General features: G+C 44.1%; 1 protein-coding gene across 1 annotated transcript; it reads left to right on the top strand.

The window, feature by feature from the left end:
- Positions 1-1,000: 1,000 nt before the first annotated feature.
- LOC139226491 (lysophosphatidic acid receptor 4-like) lies at positions 1,001-13,826 on the top strand. The gene is made up of 2 exons (XM_070857297.1): positions 1,001-1,028; positions 12,681-13,826. Exon 2 carries the CDS (start codon positions 12,699-12,701, stop codon positions 13,668-13,670), a length of 972 nt encoding a protein of 323 aa, XP_070713398.1. The 5' UTR covers positions 1,001-1,028; positions 12,681-12,698; the 3' UTR covers positions 13,671-13,826.
- Positions 13,827-24,364: the final 10,538 nt, after the last annotated feature.

Raw genomic sequence — 24,364 nt, 5'->3', positions numbered from 1 at the left:
GATCGAGTTGCAATTTGCAAATTCAGTGAGAACTTGGGCTGGGTGGTTCCAGTTACACATTGCAGAGAAACTTCAGGGTTGGCTTTTGCTCCAAGGGGACCAGAGGCAAGGAGCGGCCATTTTTACAGTACAAATAAATGGGTCCTTTTAGTAGATTAACACTAACCACTGGTGTATCATCACAAGCACATCAGTGGGAGAGTGGACACTTGCTCACAGTCAGGATGATCACCTGAGGTAGCCAAGCTCCCCCTTCATCATCCAATGTTGTGAAAGCCACTGCTGATGTCAGTGTAGTACAGTTGGAAGCTTGGGAACAGCTCAGTTGCCTGCCCTATAGATGCTTAAACGATAAGGGGATAAGGGGTTATGGGGAGCGGATGGGAAAGTGGAGCTGAGTCCATGATCAGATCAGCCATGATCTTATTGAATGGCGGAGCAGGCTCGAGGGGCCATATGGCCTACTCCTGCTCCTATTTCTTATGTTCTTATGTTCTTATATTAAGTATAGAGTGTGGCACAGCAAGACCTAAAGTTAAGGAATGGGTGGAGGGGGGGGAATACAATCTCAAAAATAGAAAAATAAGAATGTTCAATGGGTACGAGAAAGATCAAATATTCAGTAGAGGTTAAAAAAAACAGCAGGAATTTGAAACAAAATTTGAACATGAGGAGATGCAGAGTAGGTTGGTGAACCTGAGAGAGAAAGGACGGGTTAATGTAATGATGAAAGGTCCCGGCCAAGGCACTAAGCTACCTTTATCTTCCAGATGCTGACCGACTTGCTGTCCGTTAAACAGCATTTCTGGTTGTATTAAAAGAAACTTCATTTGGTGCTTTGAACAAACAGGCAATGGTTTTCGTCGCACCAGTAGCCTGAATCACAGCATTGTTTTTCCACTTTATAAAACAGTTTCATCACAATTGCGAGGTGTAGTAATGATTGTGAAATGAGCCTTTATGAAAAACATTTCACTGATTGCAGCATTGTCATGGCTGCAAGCTGATGGACACAGAGACACAATCTGGTAAGTGATTGAATCCGTTTATTACATTTTGAAATTTCAACTAGTATTTGGTTCATAGAGAAAATAGCATAGTGCATTAAACAGTACCAAAGTAAACAGGCCAGCAAGGTCTTAGGTTCAATACCTGGTCTGTGCCAAGTTAGATGATTTCAAATGACTACAGTGCAAATGACTGGGGAGGGAGGGAACTTCAGAAATAATCAGTTAGCTCCCGCACCATATACTTCTATCAAGTGATCCACATACGAGAGACGAAAGATATCAGGTTGCGATGTATCTGGATGAATAACCTGGTTAAACTCACTGTTGAGGCTCATGCATGGCCACTTAGCTGAGGCATCAGAAGGAAGTCAGTGCTCATAGAACCGCACTCCAATGCAAATAAGCACCTTCAGGAGAGGAGGAACATTCTTGGGAGAGGAAAGAAGAAATAAAATGAGAGAGAGGCAGACATTTCAGTGCCCTTATGCTCCAATGTGCTGCAGAGTGACAGATGATCTTCCATCTGCTGGATCTAGGTTAGATGTCAGGTGGTCCTTTTCCCAGAGAATAGTAGACCTCTGGAACAAACTGCCCTCTCATGTGGTGGACGCAGACTCACTGAATTCCTTCAAGCAAAAGCTGGATTTGTTTCTGGCTGTGGTGGAGATCACCTCTTACAGAAGGTAGGTACTGCAGGGAATTTAATGGCCAGAGTGATCTCTTGCACTAGTTTTGATCGCCTAGATGGGTCAGAGAGGAATTTCCCAGATTTTTTTCCCCCAAATTGGCCTGGATTTTTAATCTTTTTTTGCCTCTCCCAGGAGATCACATGGCTTGGGGTGGGGTGGAGTGTGTAAGTTGTGATACACAAGGTATCACAATTGTGAGGGACAGGCTCGATGGACCCGATGGTCTTTACCTGTCCGGCATTTTTCATGTTTGTATCTCGACATTTCCCCCAATTGTTCAGTTCCCAATCTCAGCTAGTGGAGAAATAAAGACAGCTGCCAGTTTCACTTCAGCATTAAGAGCAGATAGCAAGCACATCCTGACTAAATCCATCAAGAAACCATGCAACGTGTAGTTCATGTAAAAAGATAGGACAACATTTTGCAAGGCTATTTCCATTGTCGAACCATTGCCTTAATTTGTCATATATGTAAATTATAAAGGAGAAACTACTGGAAATAGGGCATCCCCACGTGAATGGGCTAATATTTTTTGGGTGATATTCTTGGCCCCCCCCTTCCCTTTCAGATGCTGACTGACATGCTATAGAAACATAGAAAATAGGTGGAGTAGTAGGCCATTCGGCCCTTCGAGCCTGCACCGCCATTCAATGAGTTCATGGCTGAACATTCAACTTCAGTACCCCATTCCTGCTTTCTCGCCATACCCCTTGATCCCCCTAGTAGTAAGGACTACATCTAACTCCTTTTTGAATATATTTAGTGAATTGGCCTCAACAACTTTCTGTGGTAGAGAATTCCACAGGTTCACCACTCTCTGGGTGAAGAAGTTTCTCCTCATCTCGGTCCTAAATGGCTTACCCCTTATCCTTAGACTATGACCCCTGGTTCTGGACTTCCCCAACATTGAGAACATTCTTCCTGCATCTAACCTGTCCAAACCGGTCAGAATTTTAAACGTTTCTATGAGATCCCCTCTCATTCTTCTGAACTCCAGTGAATACAAGCCCAGTTGATCCAATCTTTCTTGATATGTCAGTCCTGCCATCCCGGGAATCAGTCTGGTGAACCCTCGCTGCACTCCCTCAATAGCAAGAATGTCTTTCCTCAAGTTAGGAGACCAAAACTGTACACAATACTCCAGGTGTGGCCTCACCAAGGCCCTGTACAACTGTAGCAACACCTCCCTGCCCCTGTACTCAAATCCCCTCGCTATGAAGGCCAACATGCCATTTGCTTTCTTAACCGCCTGCTGTACCTGCATGCCAACCTTCAATGACTGATGTACCATGACACCCAGGTCTCGTTGCATCTCCCCTTTTCCTAATCTGTCACCATTCAGATAATAGTCCGACTCTCTCTCTGTTTTTAACCACAAAAGTGGATAACCTCACATTTTATTCACATTATACTTCATCTGCCATGCATTTGCCCACTCACCTAACCTATCCAAGTCACTCTGCAGCCTCATAGCATCCTCCTCGCAGCTCACACTGCCACCCAACTTAGTGTCATCCGCAAATTTGGAGATACTACATTTAATTCCCTCGTCTAAATCATTAATGTACAATGTAAACAGCTGGGGCCCCAGCACAGAACCTTGCAGTACCCCACTAGTCACTGCCTGCCATTCTGAAAAGTACCCATTTACTCCTACTCTTTGCTTCCTGTCTGCCAACCAATTCTCAATCCACATCAGCACACTACCCCCAATCCCATGTGCTTTAACTTTGCACATTAATCTCTTGTGAGACCTTGTCGAAAGCCTTCTGAAAGTCCAAATACACCACATCAACTGGTTCTCCCTTGTCCACTCTACTGGAATCAAAAAATATACATCTTAATTTTCCCTTTCAAATTCCACTCATCAAATTCATCTCATCGTGTACATAGTCCAGCAGTCAGCACACAAAGTGTTACGCATTAATAATTTGGCAATTTATTAAGGAAATACCGCAGCGAGGTTCCTCTTCAGGGTTTACCGAACTGTGTTTCAATAACACAGACCTGAAACGTTAACTCTTTCTTTCCCAACAGAAATTGCCTGACTGGCTGAGTTTTTCCAGTATTTTCTGTTTTTAGTTCAGATTTAAATATTGTTACTCCATTGTTTGAGCTACCGGTTGTGTCAACCAATCAATCATTTCCCTACTGAAATTAACTAATTTCCAGTCCAATACCTTTATATTGGATTCCAAATTAGGGTCACAGTGAAAATTGATAAAAAAGAAATGATATTACCATTTTCCAAGTATGCTCCTACCTTTACGTTGCTTATCTGCCCTGCTCCATTATTCAGAAGCAGATCTAGTCACTGGTCAGACATGCAAAATACTGATTAAAGAACCAATCCTGGATGTATTCTAGAAATTCCTCCCTATCTTGACTACAAACTTTGTCTTATCCCAGTATAAAGTTCTCCATTTTTAGAAAGTTTTACTGCAGTGATACAGTTTAGAACTGCCTAACAATCATATTCTCAATGCCTTTTCCACTATTTAGTGGCCCATAACATATTCCTAATATGACAACAGAGAGCTTCTTATTTCTTAACTGAACTCACACCCCATCGTTTTACTGTTAATAAAAACTAATTTCTGTGGCTATAACCTTAGAGCCGATTTTAACCCTGCCTGCCAATGAAAACAGACGGGCAGTTAACATCACCTGCGAGGCGTACTTGCCAATATCCCACATAATTCCATTTTAACTGGCAGGGCCGTTCTTTAAATTAGCAGATTAGGCTCCAATAATGTAATCAGGGCTCATTTGCTTTTTAAACCGTTTTCTTTGTAATTAGCACCAAACTCCCTTCACAGAACTGCCATCATGCCAATGTGAATCATAATTTCATGCTACTTACAAACATACAGCACAGAAGGAAACCATTCAGCCCACCATGCGTGTGCCAACTCTTTGGTAGAGCTATCCTATTAACCCCACACTCCTGTTTTCCCATAGCCTTGTAATTTTCCTCCACTAAGTATTTATCCAATTCCTGTTTGAATATTACTATTGAATCTGCTTCCATACCCTCTCAGGCAATGCATTCCAGATCACAAGAATTCACTGTGTAAAAAAATGCTCCTCATGTCGCCGCTGGTTGACCTTAAATCTGAATCCTCTGGTTACTGACCTTTCTGCCAAACATTACTTAGGATTACGCAGGATATACAGCAATGAAACAGGCCATTCGGCCCAAATCATTCATGCCCGCCTTGATGCTCCACTCGAGCCTCTTCCTGTCTTTCCTCATCTATCAGCATAACCCTCTATTCCCTTCTTCCTCATATGCTTATCTAACCGCTCCTTGAATACTGTTCGCTTCAATCACTCCCTGTGGTAGCGAGTTCCACATTCTCACCACTCTTTGGGTAAAGAAGTTCCTTCTGAATTCCCTATTTGATTTCTTGCTATTCTTATATTGATGCCATTTAGTTCTGCTCTTCCCCACAAGTGGAAACACTATCTCTATGTGACTACTCTATCAAAACCTTTCATAATTTTAAAGATCTCTATTAGGTCACCCCTCAGCCTTCTCTTTTCAAGAGAAAGGAGGCCCAGCCTGTTCATCCTGTCCTGATAGGATGATACCAGAACTACGAGGTTATGCCTTATAAATCTTTTTTGCACTCTCTTCTATATCCTTTTTATAATATGGCGACCAGAATTGTACACAGTACGCCAAGTGTGGTCTAACCAAGGTTCGATACAAGTTCAGCATAACTTCCCTACTTTTCAATTCAATCCCTCTAAAAATAAACCCTCGTGCTTGGTTTGCTATCTTTATGTCCTGATTAACCTGTGTCGCTACTTTCAGTAATTTATGTATTTGTACTCCAAAACCCTTTTGCTCTTTTATCCCACTTAGATTCACATGTTCCAAGTAATATGTAATCTCCCTATTGTTCTTACCAAAATGTAATACCTCACATTTATCGGTGTTGAATTTCATTTGGCAATATGCCGATTCTTCAAGTTTTAGTGTAATTTAATTTGTTGCCGTCCTCCTCAGTATTGCTGTCAATTTGGTGTCATCTGCAAATTTAGAAATTGTGTTTTCCAAAGTTTAAATCATTCATATAAATTGTGAACAACAGTGACCCCAGCACAACCCACCTTCTGCTACTCTGAATAGCTACCTTTTACCCCTACTCTCTGCTTTCTGTCTTGAAGCCAGCTAGCTATCCATTCTATTTGTCCCCATACTCTGACCTTATTCATCAGTCTGTTATGTGGTACCTTATTGAAGGCCTTTTGACAATTTAGATAAATTACATCTACTGCGTTATCTCTTCAAAAAATTCTCAGGTTGGTCAAGTGGGACCTTCCCTTTTGAAATCCATGCTGACTATTCATTATTATATTTTTGGTTTCTAGATGTTCTACTTTCTCCACATAACTGAAACATAGAAATTAGGTGCAGGAGCAGGCCATTCGGCCCTTCGAGCCTGCACTGCCATTCAATAAGATCATGGCTGATCATTCAACCTCAGTACCCCTTTCCTGCTTTCTCTCCATACTCCTTGATCCCTTTGGCCGTAAGGGTCAGATCTAACTCCCTTTTGAATATATCTAACGAACTGGCCTCAACAACTTTCTGCGGCAGAGAATTCCACAAGTTAACCACTCCCTGTGAAGAAGTTTCTCCTCATCTCGGTCCTAAATGGCTTACCCCTTATTGTTAAGACTGTGACCCCTGGTTCTGGAACTCCCCAGCAATGGGAACATTCTACCTGCCTCTAACCTGTCCAATCCTGTCAGAATTTTATACGTTTCTATGAGATCCCCTCTCATTTTTCTAAACTCCAGTGGATACAAGCCCATTTGATCCAGTCTCTCCTCATATGTCAGTCCTGCCATCCCGGGAATCAGTCTAGTGAACTTTCGCTGTACTCCCTTAATAGCAAGAACGTCCTTCCTCAGATTGGGAGACCAAAACTGAACACAATATTCCAGGTGTGGCCTCACCAAGGCTCTGTACAACTGCAGTAAGACCTCCCTGCTCCTATACTCAAATCCTCTAGCTATGAAGGCCAACATGCCATTTGCCGCCTTTACCACCTGCTGTACCTGCATGCCAAACTTCAATGACTGATGTACCATGACACCCAGGTCTCGTTGCACCTCCCCTTTTCCTAATCGGTCACTATTCAGATAATATTGTGTCGTCCTGTTTTCACCACCAAAGTGGATAACCTCACATTTATCTACATTATACTGCATCTGCCATGCATTTGCCCACTCACCTAACCTATCCAAGTCACCTGAAGTCACTCATCCCTGGTAAATCTCTTCTGCATTCTCTCCAAGGCCTTGACTTCCTTCCTAAAGTGTGGTACCCAGAATTTAACACAATACTCCAGCTGAGGCATAACCAGTGTTTCATTAAGATTTAGCATATCACTGATATTGTCTTCAATGCCTTTATTTATAAAGCCAAGGATGCCATATGGTTTTTTAACAACCTTCTCAACCTGTCCTGCCACCTTCAAAGGCACGATGGTTCAGAAGGCTATCCAAGGGGGGGGGAGGGGGGGGGGGGGAAGAGGGGGGGTGGGTAGAGAGGGAAAGAGTAGAATAGAAATGTGGTGATGATAGGGGATTCTATAATTACTGGGATCAACAGCATCCTCTGCAGCCAAGAATGAGAATCCCGAAGGGTATGTTGCCTATGGGATATCTCACAGTGGCTGGAGAGGAACTTGGAAAGGGAGCGGATAAATCCAGTTGCCGTGGTCTATGCTGGAACAAACGACATAGGTAGCAACAGGGAGGAGGTCCTGCTGAAACAGTGTCAGGAATTAGGCTCTAAATTAAAAAACAGGACCTAGAGGGTAATAATCTCTAGATTATTGCCCGAGCCACATGCAAATTGGCATAGAAGCAGACAAATCAGGAGAATTAGCACGTGGCTAAAGGGCTGATGTGGGAAAGAGGGATTTCTTTTCATGGGACACTGGCACCAGTTCTGGGACAGGAAGGGGCTGTACCGATGGGTCGGGCTCCACCTGATCCAGGATGGGACCCGTGTCCTAGCAGAAAGGTTAAATAGGGAGGTGGCAAAGGCTTTCAACTAGTAAGATGGGGGAGGAGATCGACAAGAAACATAACCAGCCTAAATATAAACAAAACAGGAAAAGAGAGCATAGGAAAGAATAAAGGGAGGACATTGATGGCAAAGAAATAAATAGATTTATAGCACAGGAGTCTAAAAAGATGATTAAATGGAAAGTGAGAGAAAATTCTATTAAAAATGAGTTAAACTGACTGTACAGCAATGCAGAGTGTCCAGCAATGCAGAGTGTCCATAATAAAATAGGGGAGCTGGAGGCAATCACGTGTTGCGAGGAATCAGACATAGTAGGGATTACTGAAACGTAGCTACAGAAAAATCAGGACTGGGAATTAAATATTGCAGGGTATAACATATTTAGAAAAGATAGAGAGGTGAAAAGGGGAGGTGGAGTGGCTATACTTATTAAGGATAACATAATGACAGTAGAAAAAAGTGATGCAGCTATCTACAAAACAAAATCAGAATCCATATGGATAGAGATAAAAGATAATAAAGGATCAATCACACTAATAGGTGTAGTCTACAGACCACCTAATAGTGGAAGGGAGGTGGAGGAAGAAATATGCAGACAAATTAAGGAAATGAGTAAAAAACATAAAATAATAATCATGGGGGATTTCAATTACCCTGATATTAATTGGACAGAAGAGGTAGATAAAGGGGATAAGGGAATAGAGTTCTTACAATGTGTACAGGACTCTTTTCTAACCCAATATGCAAAAAGCCGAACAAGGGCGGATTTGCTATTGGATCTAGTAATGGTGGAATGAACCAGAGCAGATAAGAAAAATAAAAGTAGGGGAACATCTAGGCAATAGTGACATAATATAATAAGTTTTAAGATGAAAATTGAGAAGGACATAAGTGGGACAAAAACCAGGGTAAAGATTGGAGAAAAGCTGATTTTCAGCGGCTGAGAATAGGACTTGGGGATAATAAAATGGGCAACAATATCTGCAAAAAAACGATGTAGAAGAGCAATGAGAAACATTTAAAATGGTGTTCAACAGAGTGCAGGAATAATATGTTCTGCTAAAAAGAATTAAACACTAATGAGACTCCATGGATGAATAAAGACATAAGGGAACAATTGAGAGCAAGGAAAGAGGCATACATTAAGTATAGACAGCAGGGGAGTGCATAATACAGGAGAATATGAAAAGATTAGGAGAGAAGTCAAAAAAACAATTAGGAAGGCAAAGTGGAACTATGAAATTAAATCATCAAGGAACATAAAAGAGAGTAAAATATTTTACAGGCACATTAATAAAAAAAAGGGAAGGTTGTGATGAGAATAGGGCCATTAAGGAAAGTACCAAAGGTAATGAGAGAGAGATGGCAGAAATAATAAATAATTATTTCGCTTCAGTATTTACCAGGGTGAATAGAACAGGCGGACATGACATTGTATGATGAGGTTTGTAATGGGAGGGTTATGCTGATAGATTTACATGAGGAAAGACGGGAGGGGGCTCGAGTGGAGTATAAACGCTGGCATGGGCTGGTTGGCTGAAAGGACATATGACCGAGAAATGGGCCAAAGTAATTCAAAGATTTCCACCCTTACTTCCCTCAGTAACGCAGAATGCATCCCCCATCTGGACGGGGCAAATTTTCTACTTTGAGGATAGCTAGCCTTTTAAGTCCATCCTCTTTATATTTTGCTAGTCAATATCGCTACTGCCACATTGGCAGCATCCGCTCAGCTCATCTTGCAGCAAAACGATGCAACTACAAAAACATACTAAACTGAGAAGTCAGAAGGTTGTGGGTTCAAGTTCCACTCCAGAGACTTGTGCACAAAAATCTAGGCTGACACTCCAGTGCAATACTGCATTGTCAGTTGTGCTGACTTTTGAATGAAATGTTAAATGGAGACCCCGCCTACCCTTTCAGGTGGACAGTAAACGATCCTGTGGCACTATTTTGAAGAGGAAAAGGAAGTTATATCCCCAGTGTCCTGACCAGTATTTATCCCTCAATCAACATCACTAAAAACAGAAGAAATTAGAGAAGAAATTAACGCAATATTAAGGATTGATGTGGAATCTGTAATGGTTGAGCTGCGGAATACCAAAGGACAGAAAACGGTAGTGGGAGTTGTGTACAGACCACCAGACAGTAGTAGTGAGGTTGGGGACAGCATCAAACAAGAAATTAGGGATGCGTACAATAAAGGTACAGCAGTTATCATGGGCGGCTTTAATCTACATATAGATTGGGCTAACCAAACTGGTAGCAGTACGATGGAGGAAGATTTCCCGGAGTGTATTCGGGATGGTTTTCTGGACCAATATGTCGAGGAACCAACAAGAGGGCTGCCCATCCTAGACTGGTGATGTGTAATGAGAAAGGACTAATTAGCAATCTTGTTGTGCGAGGCCTCTTGGGGAAGTGTGACCATAATATGGTAGAATTCTTTATTAAGGAGAGTGACATTGTTAATTCAGAGACTAAGGTCCTGAACTTAAGGAAAGGTAACTTCGATGGTATGAGGCGTGAATTGGCTAGAATAGACTGGCGAATGATACTTAAAGGGTTGACGGTGGATAGGCAATGGCAAACATTTAAAGAGCACAGGGATGAATTTCAACAATCGTACATCCCTATCTGGAGTAAAAATAAAATGGGGAAGGTGGCTCAACCGTGGCTAACAAGGGAAATTAGGGATAGTGTTAAATCCAAGGAAGAGGCATATAAATTGGCCAGAAAAAACAGCAAACCTGAGGACTGGGAGAAATTTAGAATTCAGCAGAGGAGGACAAAGAGTTTAATTACGAGGGGGAAAATAGAGTATGAGAGGAAGCTTGCTGGGAACATAAAGCTTCTAAAGATTTGTGAAGAGAAAAAGATTAGTGAAGACAAATGTAGGTCCCCTGCAGTCAGAATCAGGTGAATCTATAATGGGGAACAAAGAAATGGCAGACCAATTGAACAAATACTTTGGTTCTGTCTTCACAAAGGAAGACACAAATAATCTTCCGGAAATCAAGAGGACCGAGGGGCGAACGAGAAGGAGGAACTGAAGGAAATCCTTATTAGTCAGGAAATTGTGTTAGGGAAGTTGATGGGATTGAAGGCCGATAAATCCCCGGGGACTGATAGTCTGCATCCCAGAGTACTTAAGGAAGTGGCCCTAGAAATAGTGGATGCATTAGTGATTATTTTCCAACAGTCTATTGACTCTGGATCAGTTCCTGTGGACTGGAGGGTAGCTAAATGTAACACCACTTTTTAAAAAAAGGAGGGAGAGAGAAAATGGGGAATTATAGACCAGTTAGCCTGACATCAGTAGTGGGGAAAATGTTGGAATCAATTATTAAAGATGAAATTGCAGCGCCTTTGGAAAGCTGTGACAGGATCGGCCCAAGTCAGTATGGATTTATGAAAGGGAAATCATGCTTGACAAATGTTCTAGAATTTTTTAAGGATGTAACTAGTAGAGAGGACAAGGGAGAACCAGTGGATGTAGTGCATTTGGACTTTCAAAAGGCTTTTGACAAGGTCCCACACAAGAGATTGGTGTGCAAAATTAAAGCACATGGTATTGGGGTAATGTATTGACATGGATAGGGAACTGGGAAGCAGAGAGTCGGGATAAATGGGTCCTTTTCAGAATGGCAGGCCGTGACTAGTGAGGTGCCGCAGGGCTCAGTGCTGGGACCACAGCTATTTACAATATACATCAATGATTTAGATGAAGGAATTGAGTGTAATATCTCCAAGTTTGCAAATGACACTAAGCTGGGTGGCGGTGTAAGCTGTGAGGAGGATGGTAAGAGGCTGCAGGATGACTTGGACAGGTTAGGTGAGTGGGCAAATGCATGGCAGATGCAGTATAATGTGGATAAATGTGAGGTTATCCACTTTGGTGGCAAAAACACGAAGGCAGTATATTATCTGAATGATGGCAGATTAGGAAAAGGGGAGGTGCAACGAGACCTGGGTGTCATGGTCCATCAATCATTGAAGGTTGGCATGCAGGTATAACAGGTGGTGAAGGCAGCAAATGGCATGTTGGCCTTCATAGCTAGGGGATAAGTATAGGAGCAGGGAGGTCTTGCTGCAGCTCTACAGAACCTTGGTGAGGCCTCATCTGGAATGTTGTGTTCAGTTTTGGTCTCCTAATCTGAGGATGTTCCTGCTATTGAGGGAGTGCAGCAAAGGTTCACCAGACTGATTCCCGGGATGGCAGGACTGACATATGAGAGACTGGATCGACTGGGCCTGTATTCACCGGAGTTTAGAAGAATGAGAGGGGATCTCATAGAAACATAATATTCTGACGGGACTGGACAGGTTATATGCAGGAAAAATGTTCCCGATGCTGCGGGAGTCCAGAACCAGGGGCCACAGTCTAAGGATAAGGGGTAAATCATTTAGGACCGAGATGAGGAGAAACTTCTTCACTCAGAGTGTTAACCTGTGGAGTTCTCTTCAGCAGAGAATTGTTGATGTCAGTCCTTTAGATATATTCATGAGGGAGTTAGATATGACCCTTACGGTTAAGGGGATCAAGGGGTATGGAGAGAAAGCAGGAAAGGGGTACTGAAGGAATGATCAGCCATGATCTTATTGAATGGCGGTGCAGGCTCGAAGGGCCGAATGGTCTACTCCTGCACCTATTTTTTAGGTTTCTATGTTTATTAAAAATACATTAGAAACATTTTGAGAACATTGATAACTCAATAAATATTTTTTTACCTGCAACAGCGCTGATTAGGATACAAAAATATGTTGAATATACCCAGCATTACTGCAAGAGGGGTCTTTCATGATAGAATGTAGTTTTGCATAATGCTATTTTTGCTTGACTCCCTAAGTTACTGTGTAAAGTACATCACAATTTAGAAACTGATATTCTGATCCAAGATATGGTACTCTTGTCTTGTGTATATATAGGCTGTTTATACTGAAGAAATGGCCAATTCATCAGTTACAGCAGCAGCTAATACAACATGTCTGTTAGATGAAGAGTTCCTCACAATAATGATGCCTCCAGCACTTACAATCCTCTTAATTTTAGCTGTAAGCTTCAACAGTCTTGCCCTGTGGATATTCTGCTTTCATGTAAAGAAAAAGATTGCAATTGATATTTTGATGATCAATCTGTGTGTGGGCGACCTGCTCTTCTCACTCACCTACCCCATCGCAATCACTTACTACAGTAACAATCACTGGATATTTGGAAACTTTATGTGCAAACTCCAAGCATTCATTGTCTATACCACTGTATTGGCAAGTGTCTTCTTCCTGACGTGCATCAGCAACTACCGGTGTTACATGATCGTCAAACCCTTCCAGTCCCAAATCAGAATCACAAAGAAATGCACCATCGTCCTTAGTGTATTAATCTGGTTGTTGGCTGGTGGACTCATGAGTACAAGCTTTTTCATGGTCAATGTTTTTGAATTGAATGGAAAACTGCATTGTATGAGCTTCAATGAAGAAAATATAAGCAACACTTTACTACCATCAACTATGACACTATTTGTTTTGGGCTTTGTAATTCCATGTGGATCCCTGCTGGTGTCCACGATACTTATCCAACGAAAATTGGCCAGTTCTGCATTAACATCTCAATCTCAACAAAAAGGCAAACATGCAGTGAAGATGATGGTAGTCGTATTTTCCATTTTCATTATCTGCTTTCTCCCTTCACCTGTGACACGTTTTTGGATTGCTACTGCCGAGCGAAATAACTGTCCACATTTCCAAAAGCTTTGCGAAGCTTTCTATTCCAGCGTTCTCTGCCTTTACCTCAATGGTATTCTGAATCCAATTGTGTATTACTTTGCTGGCACCAAGTATAGATCAAGGCTAACTAAAGCCATCAAAAGCTGGAAATGTTGCAAGGGAGCTGTAGCTGTCAACAGTAACGAGTCCCAGTGAAGCAAAGCTGTGACAAGCTTCTACAAACAGAAATGGATTTGGAACATTATGACACCTAGCTTAACAACCTTCGCTGCAGTATCAAACTTCATTTACCTTTGACTTCTCAATTGAATATTTTCAAGTTTTGTTATACCAATATATTTTTCAAGTGAAGTGTGTGTATGATCATTATATTAAAAATCTTATGTTCCAGTCTGCAACTCTTGCTTCCAATTTTCATTTCTTTTGTTCACACTGGCGCCAAATTTTCCTATTGTCCACTGTTACAAATTCAGGTCTGCACGAGATATTCTTTCAAGTTTAGCATCACCAGTCTCCCCATCAACTGTTCCCACATCCCCAACAATCGTGGGTTTACTTTTACTGCCCCAACATTTAATCCTAAAATAGCATAACCCAAGGGTGGTAACAATGAAACTCCTCATTGTGTGCACTGGATACGCTAATCTTGCACGAGCATTTCTTCCATTTTCCAGATGGTGGACTGATGCACACTATTGAGAGGAGATCAACTGCAAAGCAAGTGAGCTTACTTTATGTAAGGGAAAATTGGCATTAGGAGTAGAAGCAAAATAAGGTTTAAAGTGCCAGCTTCTACGTTGGCTCAGCAAAAGGAGCAGAATGTCTGTGGCTGACCTCACATTCTAACATATTCCAACACCAAGGACCCAGAGGCCTCAGATTCAACATTGATGTACCAAAACACCAGAACGACAAGACTCTGTGAAAAGACTCTGAACAGACTTTTAGGCACGATGTACGATCAGCAAATTCTAACCCAATGAGGTCATCCCAGTTATGGTCTAAAGGTTGCCTTGAGATCTTGGTCTGTCAATCCAAAATATTACTTATAAGGTAACCCAATTAGAGATCGAGGGAGGTCGTACCGGGGGGGCGAAGGGATCTATGAAATGTATAAATGATGTACAATTTTGCTATTCAGGGAATATCTCCACTAACAGACGGCTGTGATGAGAAGTGTTCCCAGACGTCCGTAATTAAAGATAGTTATACCTTGCCATCCGTCTCCTTCTAATACTTCGAGGGCTGCTACTTAGGTTGGGACGAGTGTCGACCCTTTATACCAAAGGCCCCGCTCGTGGGAAGAGAAGCCTTCCCATTTTCCCCTTCAATTTGGCGCTGCGAGCAGAGTACAAGAACTTCCCGAACGGAACAATGATCCAGCTGTTGGGGTATGTTTGTTTAATTTACCACCTTCAAGTTAGAGCTGAGGCATTGTAAACCGAGAGGGAAGGACATCTGTACAAAGAACCATCTGTAGCGGGTCTCAGAGGAATGGAGACAGAGGACAGGGACGATCTAGTGGTGGGAGGGGGTTAAAAGGCATACACTGAGATGCGCGCGTGTAGGAAGCGCGGCAGTGCGAGGGTACGACGCTAGGGAAGACATATGGACGAGACCTATTGATCCAAGCGGTACGAGCGCACGGCGCAGGGATGAGGCATATTGACCTGGAAGCGTGGCAATATGGGTGTACGGCGCAAAACGAAGACATATAGACGATGTCCCCGCAGAGACGAGACATATTGACCCAGAAGCGTGGCAGTACGAGTGTACGGTGCCAAGGGAAGACATATAGATGACATCCTGCATCCCAAACACGAAGTAAAGGAATGCCCAAGGCCCCTACACCTTCCCCAAAGTAGGATGGGTAACCCGGCTAGAAAAAAGGCGAATAAAACCAATGAGGGAACAGAAACCCAGGCTAGCAAAAAAAAGGACGAATGTAACTGGGGACCAAAAGAGTCTGTACTAAATTTGCTGGGCAAAAAGTACACAACGTTAATGGAAGAAATTAAACGGAAAGGGTGGCAGCCCATGGATACCCCAGATAGATAGAAAAAATGGTGGGATAGACAGACCAAACACAAGGTTGAAATGGTCCAAGTAATTATCCTTACCTGTTACCGGGAACAGGTAAAAGAAATAGATACCTACACTGAATTAATTCAGGAATTAAAAACTAAAATAACAGAATTAGAAAAGGCTGTAAAGGAGAACGGACAAACCCTACAGTGCGCATCAGCAACACCCGACCCAAAAATAACCCCCCCCAGTACCCCAAATATACCCCTTCCTGAAAGAGGTACAGGCAGGGGAGCCCCAAGATAATAACGGGACCCAGGAAGGGCCCCCGGCATATGACAGGTACGTACAGGCAGCTCCCGTACGTACTACCACCATCCCTGCACACGGGCAGCAACCCGCTCACGTCACCATACAAGAAGTTCCCCTCACCCCGCATGAGACACATACACTGCTAAAAGATTTACTCACCCCCAAACCAAATAGCAGAAATACAGAATTCTGGCAAAAGGTTGAGGAAATATTCGATGCACATAATCTAAACCTAGGAGACGTACACGGTCTGGTAAAGGCCAAAACTGGTAATGTAAACTGGCAAAGGACTACCTAAGCCGTGCAAAATGGCAACTGGATGACGATGGGAAACCCGATGAGAACTAAGGCACAGCGGATACTAGACCTCAAGCACGGGATGGATGAATGTTGGGGACCAATAAAAACTAATTGGAGCAGGATATTAAAAGTAACCCAAAAAACGAACGAAACTGTAGGGGAATATGGAGAGCAGAAATGGCTCGAGTACAAGGACCACTCCAGTGCTAATAACCCCGATAAAGAGGATGCAGCATTTTTAGAAATGTTTAAGGATGGACTGGGGGAGGCGCATCAAAAAAGAATTCAGTGGGATTCAAGATAGGAGATGATTATGATAAAATCTTAGAATGGGCACAAAACATGGAGGAATTAAAGGCCGAGCAAAAGAAAGGTAGCCAAGATAGTGGCGGCAGCATTAGTGACGGGAGAAAAGGAAGATAGGGGGGACCTTCGCGCAGCCCCCTTGACGTGTTACACATGTCATCAGGATGGGCATTTTAGCAGAGATTGCCCGCAAAGGGAGGCTGAAAAAGGGACAGATAGACCCAGGTGCCGTAATTGCAACAAACTGGGACACGTAGCAAAAGGATGTTGGGCAGCGGGAGGCGGGGCGGCAGGAAAGGGCCCCCAGCGAACCAGAGAACAGACAGGGACGCTCATCACGCATTAGCAACTGATGGAAATTCGCCGACAAACAACACTGCCAACCCCACCCCCTCCGGAGCCACCCTCTAACGAGGAGCTCATCGACTTACTTAAATTGGCCAGTACCCGCTAGGGGTTACCGGCTCCCGAGGGACGGTTGGGACGGCCGACGCTAGATCCCTGTATGTTTATTAGTGCAGTGTTAGGGGGCCAGCAGTGCAGCATGCTAGTGGACACGGGTGCATCGGAATCCATAACTAATCTAGACCTCCCTCGTACAAGAACCATGGTTAATATTTAAGGGATAGGAAGAGGATCCAAAAAAGCAACATTAAGCGAAGTAGTACTATTAGAGATACAGGGAATAATAATACCCACCCAATTTTGGTGCTGTCCTAACCCGGAAGGCACCATACTAGGGATAGACACCCTGAGGGAATTGGGGCACTTATAGACCCCCAGCATAATCGGATAATATGGGGAGAGAAACATCAGAGCGAACAGAAGTTCGATTGTCCGGGACATCAGCAGCAGCGAGTAGCAGGGATTGTCCCAATACAATCCGAGTGGGAAACGAAGGGCGTGTGGGGCAGCATATACCGACTATACCTGGCTCTGTGGGCACAGCACAAACAGGATTGCGGGCTGGCCCGAGTTGACCCGGTCAAAATTCCCAGGCCGGAACATAAGGCCCACAGACAATATCCTTTAAAACTCGAGGCTGAAGCAGCCGTCCACCAAATAGTGCAAAAATTAGAAGTACAAGGGGTGGTAAAGCTAGTAACTGCCACCACTAATTCACCAGTGTGGCCGGTAAAGAAACCCGACGGAACCTACACGTTCACTGTCGACTCTACAGCCCTGAACAAGGTCACCCCAGGGGAACATCCGATTGTGGCGAGCCCATCCACTATTTTCAATGGCCTGAACCGAGAACATAAAATCTTTATTGTACTCGACAGAGCGAACGGAGTCTGGGCTATATCTTTGGATGAGGAGTCACAGAGGAAGTTTGCCTTCACTGTGAAGGGGAAACAGTATACCTGGACCAGGGTGCCGTAAGGGTTTCACAATAGCCCGGGCATATTCCATCGGGCATTGTCAGGAATCCTGGGACCCCTGGACGTAGGAGAAGGAAGCACTATACTACAGTACGTGGACTTGGGGTACGTAGTTGGGGTACGTAGTAGCCCAAGGGAATAGACGGATGCCCGCAGATCGGAAGGAGGCTATTAGAACAATGCCTATATCAGGAACTGTAAAAGGGGTCCGACAGGTATTGGGACTATTCAACTATTGCCGGAACTTTATTCCGGAGTATGCGGAGATGGCCCAACCGATACGGGACCTAGTAAATGGAGGAAGGCCCTCCCAGAAGCCCGTCGACTGGGGTAGCACCCAGGAGGCTGCGTTTATACAAATGAAGCAAGCCCTTATGAGTGCACCCGCCTTGGGATTGCCGGATCAGAATAGACCCTTCCACCTGTATATGTACCATAGTGAGACCCATTACACTGCGGTGGTAACCCAGGAACACAGAGATAGGCAAAGGCCCGTGGCATACTATTCCACAAAACAAGGACCGTGGCCGCAGGGCTGTCCCGATGTGTCACAGTTCTCGATGACTAGTAACGCCCCAATTGGCTCATGTATTACCCAAGTGGAGGAAGTAAACATACTCAAGATACATGGAGAATCCACCCCGCAAGAAACAGAAGGGTGGAAACAGAATGGAGCTAAAAGGGGGGCGGATGGAGTTTGGAGGAAAAATGACAATGTAGTGGCCCCGGAATGTATCCAACAGAACCTATTGAGTCTCTATCACAGATACACCCATACCGGTACGACCGGCATGATGAACTCCATGTCACGATGTTGGTGGTGGAAAGGAATGGGTAGAGACATAGAAAACCATTGTAGGAAATATATAACATGTGCTAAACACAACCCGGGGAAAAAAATAAAGGTCTGGCTGGGACACCAAACTCGTCCAAAGGGACCCTGGGAAGCCTTACAAATAGACGTTACTGGGCCACTACCTAGCCAAAAGGGAAAAATGTACTGTCTGGTAATAATAGACAATTTACAAAATGGGTAGTAGAAGCCTTCGCCACTAGAAACTGCACCGCTGATACAGTAGCTAAGATCCTGGCCGGGGAAATAATACCCAGGTGGGGAATGCCACTACAGTTGGACTCAGACCAGGGTACATACTTTACGGGAAAATTCATGAAGCAAGCTTGCGCCCTGTTAGGGATTAAATAAAAATTCCACATCCGATACCACCTGAGTCTTCCAGATTGGTAGAGCGAATGAATAGGACCTTAAAAACAGCACTGGCTAAGGCAATCGAGGAGACCGGACAGGGGTGGGTTGAGTTACTACCATGAATCCTAATGAAATTAAGAGCTACCCCTAACCGGACTACCAGACTGACCCCCTTTGAACTAATGACAGGAAGTGCCATGAGGCTGCCAGAAGTGCTGGTTACTGGAAGTGATGACAGAGGGCCCTACAAGGATAAGATACGGAGGTTCGTGATGAAACTCTGTAAACAATCACATGAATTACGAGCACAAGCCAGAGACCAACAAATTATTAGGAATCTAGAAAGGGACACGAAGGAACAAAGGGTTCAGGTACCTCAAATAGGGAGCCGGGTCATGGTAAAGATAAATCCTGAAACACTTGGATTCTCACCAAAATGGACCGGATCCCACCAGGTGATTATGATTAGTGACAAATGCGCTTGCATAGACATAGGAGGTGTTGGCAAATGGAAACACTGGACCCAGTTGAAACGATTTGGATCCTAACCAACCTGTGGCCACCGGAAACCATTGTGTTTTACAAGATCCTATATCTCCTTGGAGCCGGAACATCCACTGATGAAGAAAGTAACGGATCTCAAGGCCTATATTATCAGACGTCGGAAAACGTTAGCTGTGATCCCGATTCAAAAACCCTAATGGTGGTAATCGGCACAACGGTAGATTTAAATTGTAGCATTGGACTAACGGGCATAACACAACTTAACAGAGATTCCAACCAAGGGCATAACATTAGCAGTAAATGAGACCGCAGTATGCTTTGTGTTAGAAGAAGAACGAGGAAGTTGCACTCGTAGGGAGGGGATACAGATAAGGTGCACGCCCACCTTCACTCAATTCTCGGGAAGGCCACAACAAGGGGATACCAGGTGGAAGATATGTTCGGCCTCCCCGAGCGTGGGTACGGACCAGTGGTGTTGGGACATCCTTGTCCGAGATAGACCCCCTACCGCTGCCCCGACAACCACCCTGGGGACAACTACTCTTCCCAGCACAACCACGCAAGCCCCCCCCATATGTCCGTCCATAAAGACTGGAGCCAAAGGGGGTTTAGTAATAAAGGAATCTAAGGAAAGGATATATTTTGGGGTGCGTTAGCGACTACTTACGGTAGTCCTAAGCCTAATGGATATCATCCTTCTAGCTTCTGTGGGAATGAAACTATAAATCTATATCAGAACCTGACACAACGAATCCTCGAAGGCCCGGAATCCACTACCCTGAGATTTAATGTCAGAAAGGGAACAGAACAAAGTCGAACAAAAAAGGGGATACTGAAAACACTAGGCACGGGTTATACGGCGGGGGTTGCGACGATGAATTCCATAGACCTGTATGAATAGACGACCGGGTTAACACCTTAACGCAAATCTTAAGGGGTTTATTGGGAGGGAAATAGATAGCCAACCCTATAAGCGCAGTTCGGAGATGGCGCGGAAGGGGAACTGTTACAAGTGGCCCACACATTACAGGAACATACCAAGACCATAAATTTGATCCACGCAATAGGGAGCGATCTAAGTAAACGATTACAAGCTGAGATAGTTTGCTCCGGGTATGGGGCCTGGATACTGAGTGAGGTACAACATAACCAGGAGCAACTCCAGAATGGGTACATACCAGAGTGGATCCCGAACAGCATATTTAATAATTGGACTCTAGACAAAAAACATGAACACGTGCGAGGTACGGAAAAATAGTCACGCATGGGTGCCAAAATTTAGATGTATTACTGGACATGTGAATATGATCGGATTCGTGTTAACGTATAACGTAACAAAGGGAGACCCCTTATACCAAACTGACAATACCGATGAAGTAAGAAACCGAACACGATTGCGTTACCATCAATCCTCCAGACAGATGATTAAAATTAACAATAGTACCAAAAGCATTGACATAACCGACTGCTATAAAAATAACCAAGTGGTTTTATGTCGAGGTACTCTAAGAATGACGGATGATGATTGCGGATTCCAAACAAATGGATGCATGCTGAGTATCACTCCTCTCGAACGCGATTCCGAAACAATCGCTGCTCCACAAGGGAATGGAGATTGGTGCGTGAGCACAGGAGCAGCCAACCTGACGATTAAGACCAGGGGAGGAGTCACCATCATCAACCATAACTTCTATTTCATACCCATGGGAAAAAGAGTCATAAATGGATACCACATACATCCCGAGACAATGGAAATTATCCACGAAACGATCACGGATACCCTCCAAGAAGGGTACAAGGAGGTGGTATGGGAACCACAAGGAAAACAGATACTCAAATTAAGTGAGAAACAATTACAATTGGTGCATGGAATCTAAAACCAAAGACAACAATATATCCGGCTGATGGAAGAAATAGACAACCTACAAAGAGACACTAACGCGATGCTGGCCGACCAGCCTTCGTACTCAAAACTGTGGAACATTGGACGTAATATTCAGATCCACCCATGGATAAGGATTTACTTGTAGTAACACAGGGCCTGGTCCTGATGGTACTGGTAGGGTTAACCTGTGCACGAATTAAACAGGCTAAACGACAATCATAGTGCATGCCCTAGCGTAAGACAATAAGGGACGAAAATTTAAAAAGTCCTGCAGGAAGGACTTACCTTATATAGCCCTGCAGGAGAAGTCACAGGAGGTCCTGAAGTTTGGGAGATGGCCACCCAGGCGAACGGACAAAACTGGAACTTGCCCACAGGGAAGTAGCTTCTTGGGAATATAGCCTACTTGGCATATAGCCAAGGGCCAAAGGGGGGAATTGTAAGGGAAAATTGGCATTAGGGGTATAAGCGAAATAAGGTTTAAAGTGCCGGCTTCTACATTGGCTCAGCAAAAGGGGCAGAAGGTCCGTGGCTGACCTCACATTCTAACATATTCCAGCACCAAGGGCCCAGAAGCCTCTGATTCAACATTGATGTACTAAAACACAAGATAACATTAAGGTACGTCCAGTCCGACAAGATAAGACTCTGTGAAAAGACTCTAAACAGACTTTTAGGCACTACGTCAATCGGCAAATTCTAACCCAATGAGGTCATCCCAGTTAAGGTCGAAAAGTTGCCTTGAGATCTTGGTTTGTCAATCCAAAATATTACTAATAAGGTAACCCAATTAGAGATCGAGGGAGGCCGTACCGGCAAGGGGGGGGGGGGGGAAGGGATCTATGAAATGTATAAATGATGTACAATTTTGCTATTCAGGGAACATCTCCACTCACAGGCGGCTGTGATGAGAAGTGTTCCCGGACGTCCGTAATTAAAGATCGTTATACCTTGCCATCCGTCGCCGTCTAATACTTCGAGGGCCGCTACGCGGGTTGGGACGAGCACGACCCTTTATATCAGAGGGCCCGCTCGTGGGAAGAGAAGCCTTCCCATTTTACCCTTCAATTTACATGTAATGTTAATGAATGGACCATATCCCTCCATATATCAAAAACATTAAATCACACAAAGTTAGCATTTAGCAAACAGCATGGCCCGGAATTTGCTCTGAGCGGCGAAGGAACGGTTTCTGTCGCTCACCTCACGTACAATAGCCCAGAGACTTTTCACGAGTTTGTCAGCGGAGGTTTCTAATAATCCCGTGATCCTAGAGGGTGATTACCCCAAGTTCATGCTGTCAGTGATTTCTGTGCAGATTCCATTGGTGAAGTGCAGCCTGTGGCGGAGCAGGGCATCACTGACAGCAACTTCCGGATTTCCGAGTTTAACTGCGCATGTGCAGCCGCCAGAAATTGCTTTGAGTTTTACCCTGTAATAACCGTGTCATCAAAGAGGGTTTAAAAGCCAACCTCGCAGCAGGCCAAATGTTCGACGAAGCGGTTCAGACCATTCTCCGCACATACCGTTCGACAAAGCGCTCGCTAACGGGGAAGACAACCGCTGAGCTCATGATTGGGCAGAAACTTCGCTGGCTACTGGACATTCTCAAACCTCCAGCCAAACCTAGCGAGAAGATAACCACACTCGCATTCCAGATTTCGGAGCAGCAACGAAAAGCGAAGACATACATTGACACAAAACGACACGCTCAAAAGCCCCAAGTGAAGAATGGAGATGGGGTCAGAGTTAAGCTCCCAAACCAGAGTCATAAGCTCGCATCTTCACTTTCGCCTCCAAAACAGATCAGATGAAAGTTCAGCCCACACACCTACGAGCTCAATGATGGAACTCGATGCAACGCTCGTAGACTGATCCCAACTCACAGGCCAACAGACCAGCAGGATGGAACAGAGGCACGTTCTGTTTCCCAACCAAAAACCTAGAGCAAACATCGCAAGCTCCACGCCAGTCTTAGCCTATTAGAACACGACCTGGCTATCTCAAGGACTTTGTCTGTACATAGACTGTGGCTTTAAAAAGGGGGGGGAAATGTGTTGTGTTCATACTCTTATTTGTTTGTTACAGCTCACAGAACGGGCATTAGGACCCTGCGGGAACTATTCACAGTTGCTGTACTCATGCTGGTTCATGCCAAGTTTGGGGACTCCATTTTGGGTTGTATAAAAGCACAGTTAAGTTACATTACTCCTGGCTCAGTTGGTCAGTTATTTACATGTACACAACAGTTATCAGTACAGCAAATTCCAGGCCATTGTCTCTAAACTTGAGAGTTCCCTCCCTTCACTCCAAATTGTGCAGACTGAGCTTCTCTTCCAGCTGAACAGGACCCTCCCCCCCCAGCTTAGTGTCTACGGCCTAAGCTCTGGAAATCCTTCCCTAAACTGCTACCTCCTTGGCCAAGCTTTTGGTCCCCTGTTCGTATGTCTCTTTCTTGGGCTCGTTGTCAATTTTAGTCTGATTATGCTCCTGTGAAGCACCTTAGGACGTTTTACTGCATTAAGGGTGCTATGTAAATACAAGTTGTTGTCGTCAGGGATGAGCTAATTGAGCCAATTAACCATTCTACTCCGAATTAGAAACAGCCACATGGCACCTACATGGCCTGTTCAGTCAAGACCCTCCCCCACTATGTTCAAATGAATGAAGCCATTCCAACACATTAGGCTTGAATGTCACTACAATGTCCTAATAAAGCCCACTGCCTTGAACTGACAAGTTGTGTGAGATTTTGGATTGCTCTAGAAAAGAGCTGACAGGCTGGATAGACCAACATGTCTCCTGCTGTGCTTAAACTTCTATGGTTCTTGATGACTATCTCGATCTCCGTCTGTGGATGAATTTCTCTCTCTCTCCCCAATTGCCTGAATTTCAGTCTCCTTGTGTCTGAATTTTTCCATTCAAATTTATCCTGCTCTACAAACTTTTCCCTCTCTCCCAACCCCAT

The sequence above is a fragment of the Pristiophorus japonicus genome, chromosome 16 (assembly GCF_044704955.1).
Source record: "Pristiophorus japonicus isolate sPriJap1 chromosome 16, sPriJap1.hap1, whole genome shotgun sequence".
Classification (NCBI taxonomy): domain Eukaryota; kingdom Metazoa; phylum Chordata; class Chondrichthyes; family Pristiophoridae; genus Pristiophorus; species Pristiophorus japonicus.
The sequence above is the reverse complement of the archived record's forward strand: the minus strand, read 5'-3'. Positions and strand labels throughout refer to the sequence as shown.

Coding starts and splice junctions, on each gene's coding strand:
- LOC139226491 (XM_070857297.1), top strand. CDS start 12,699: ATGGCCAATTCATCAGTTACAGCAGCAGCTAATACAACATGTCTGTTA.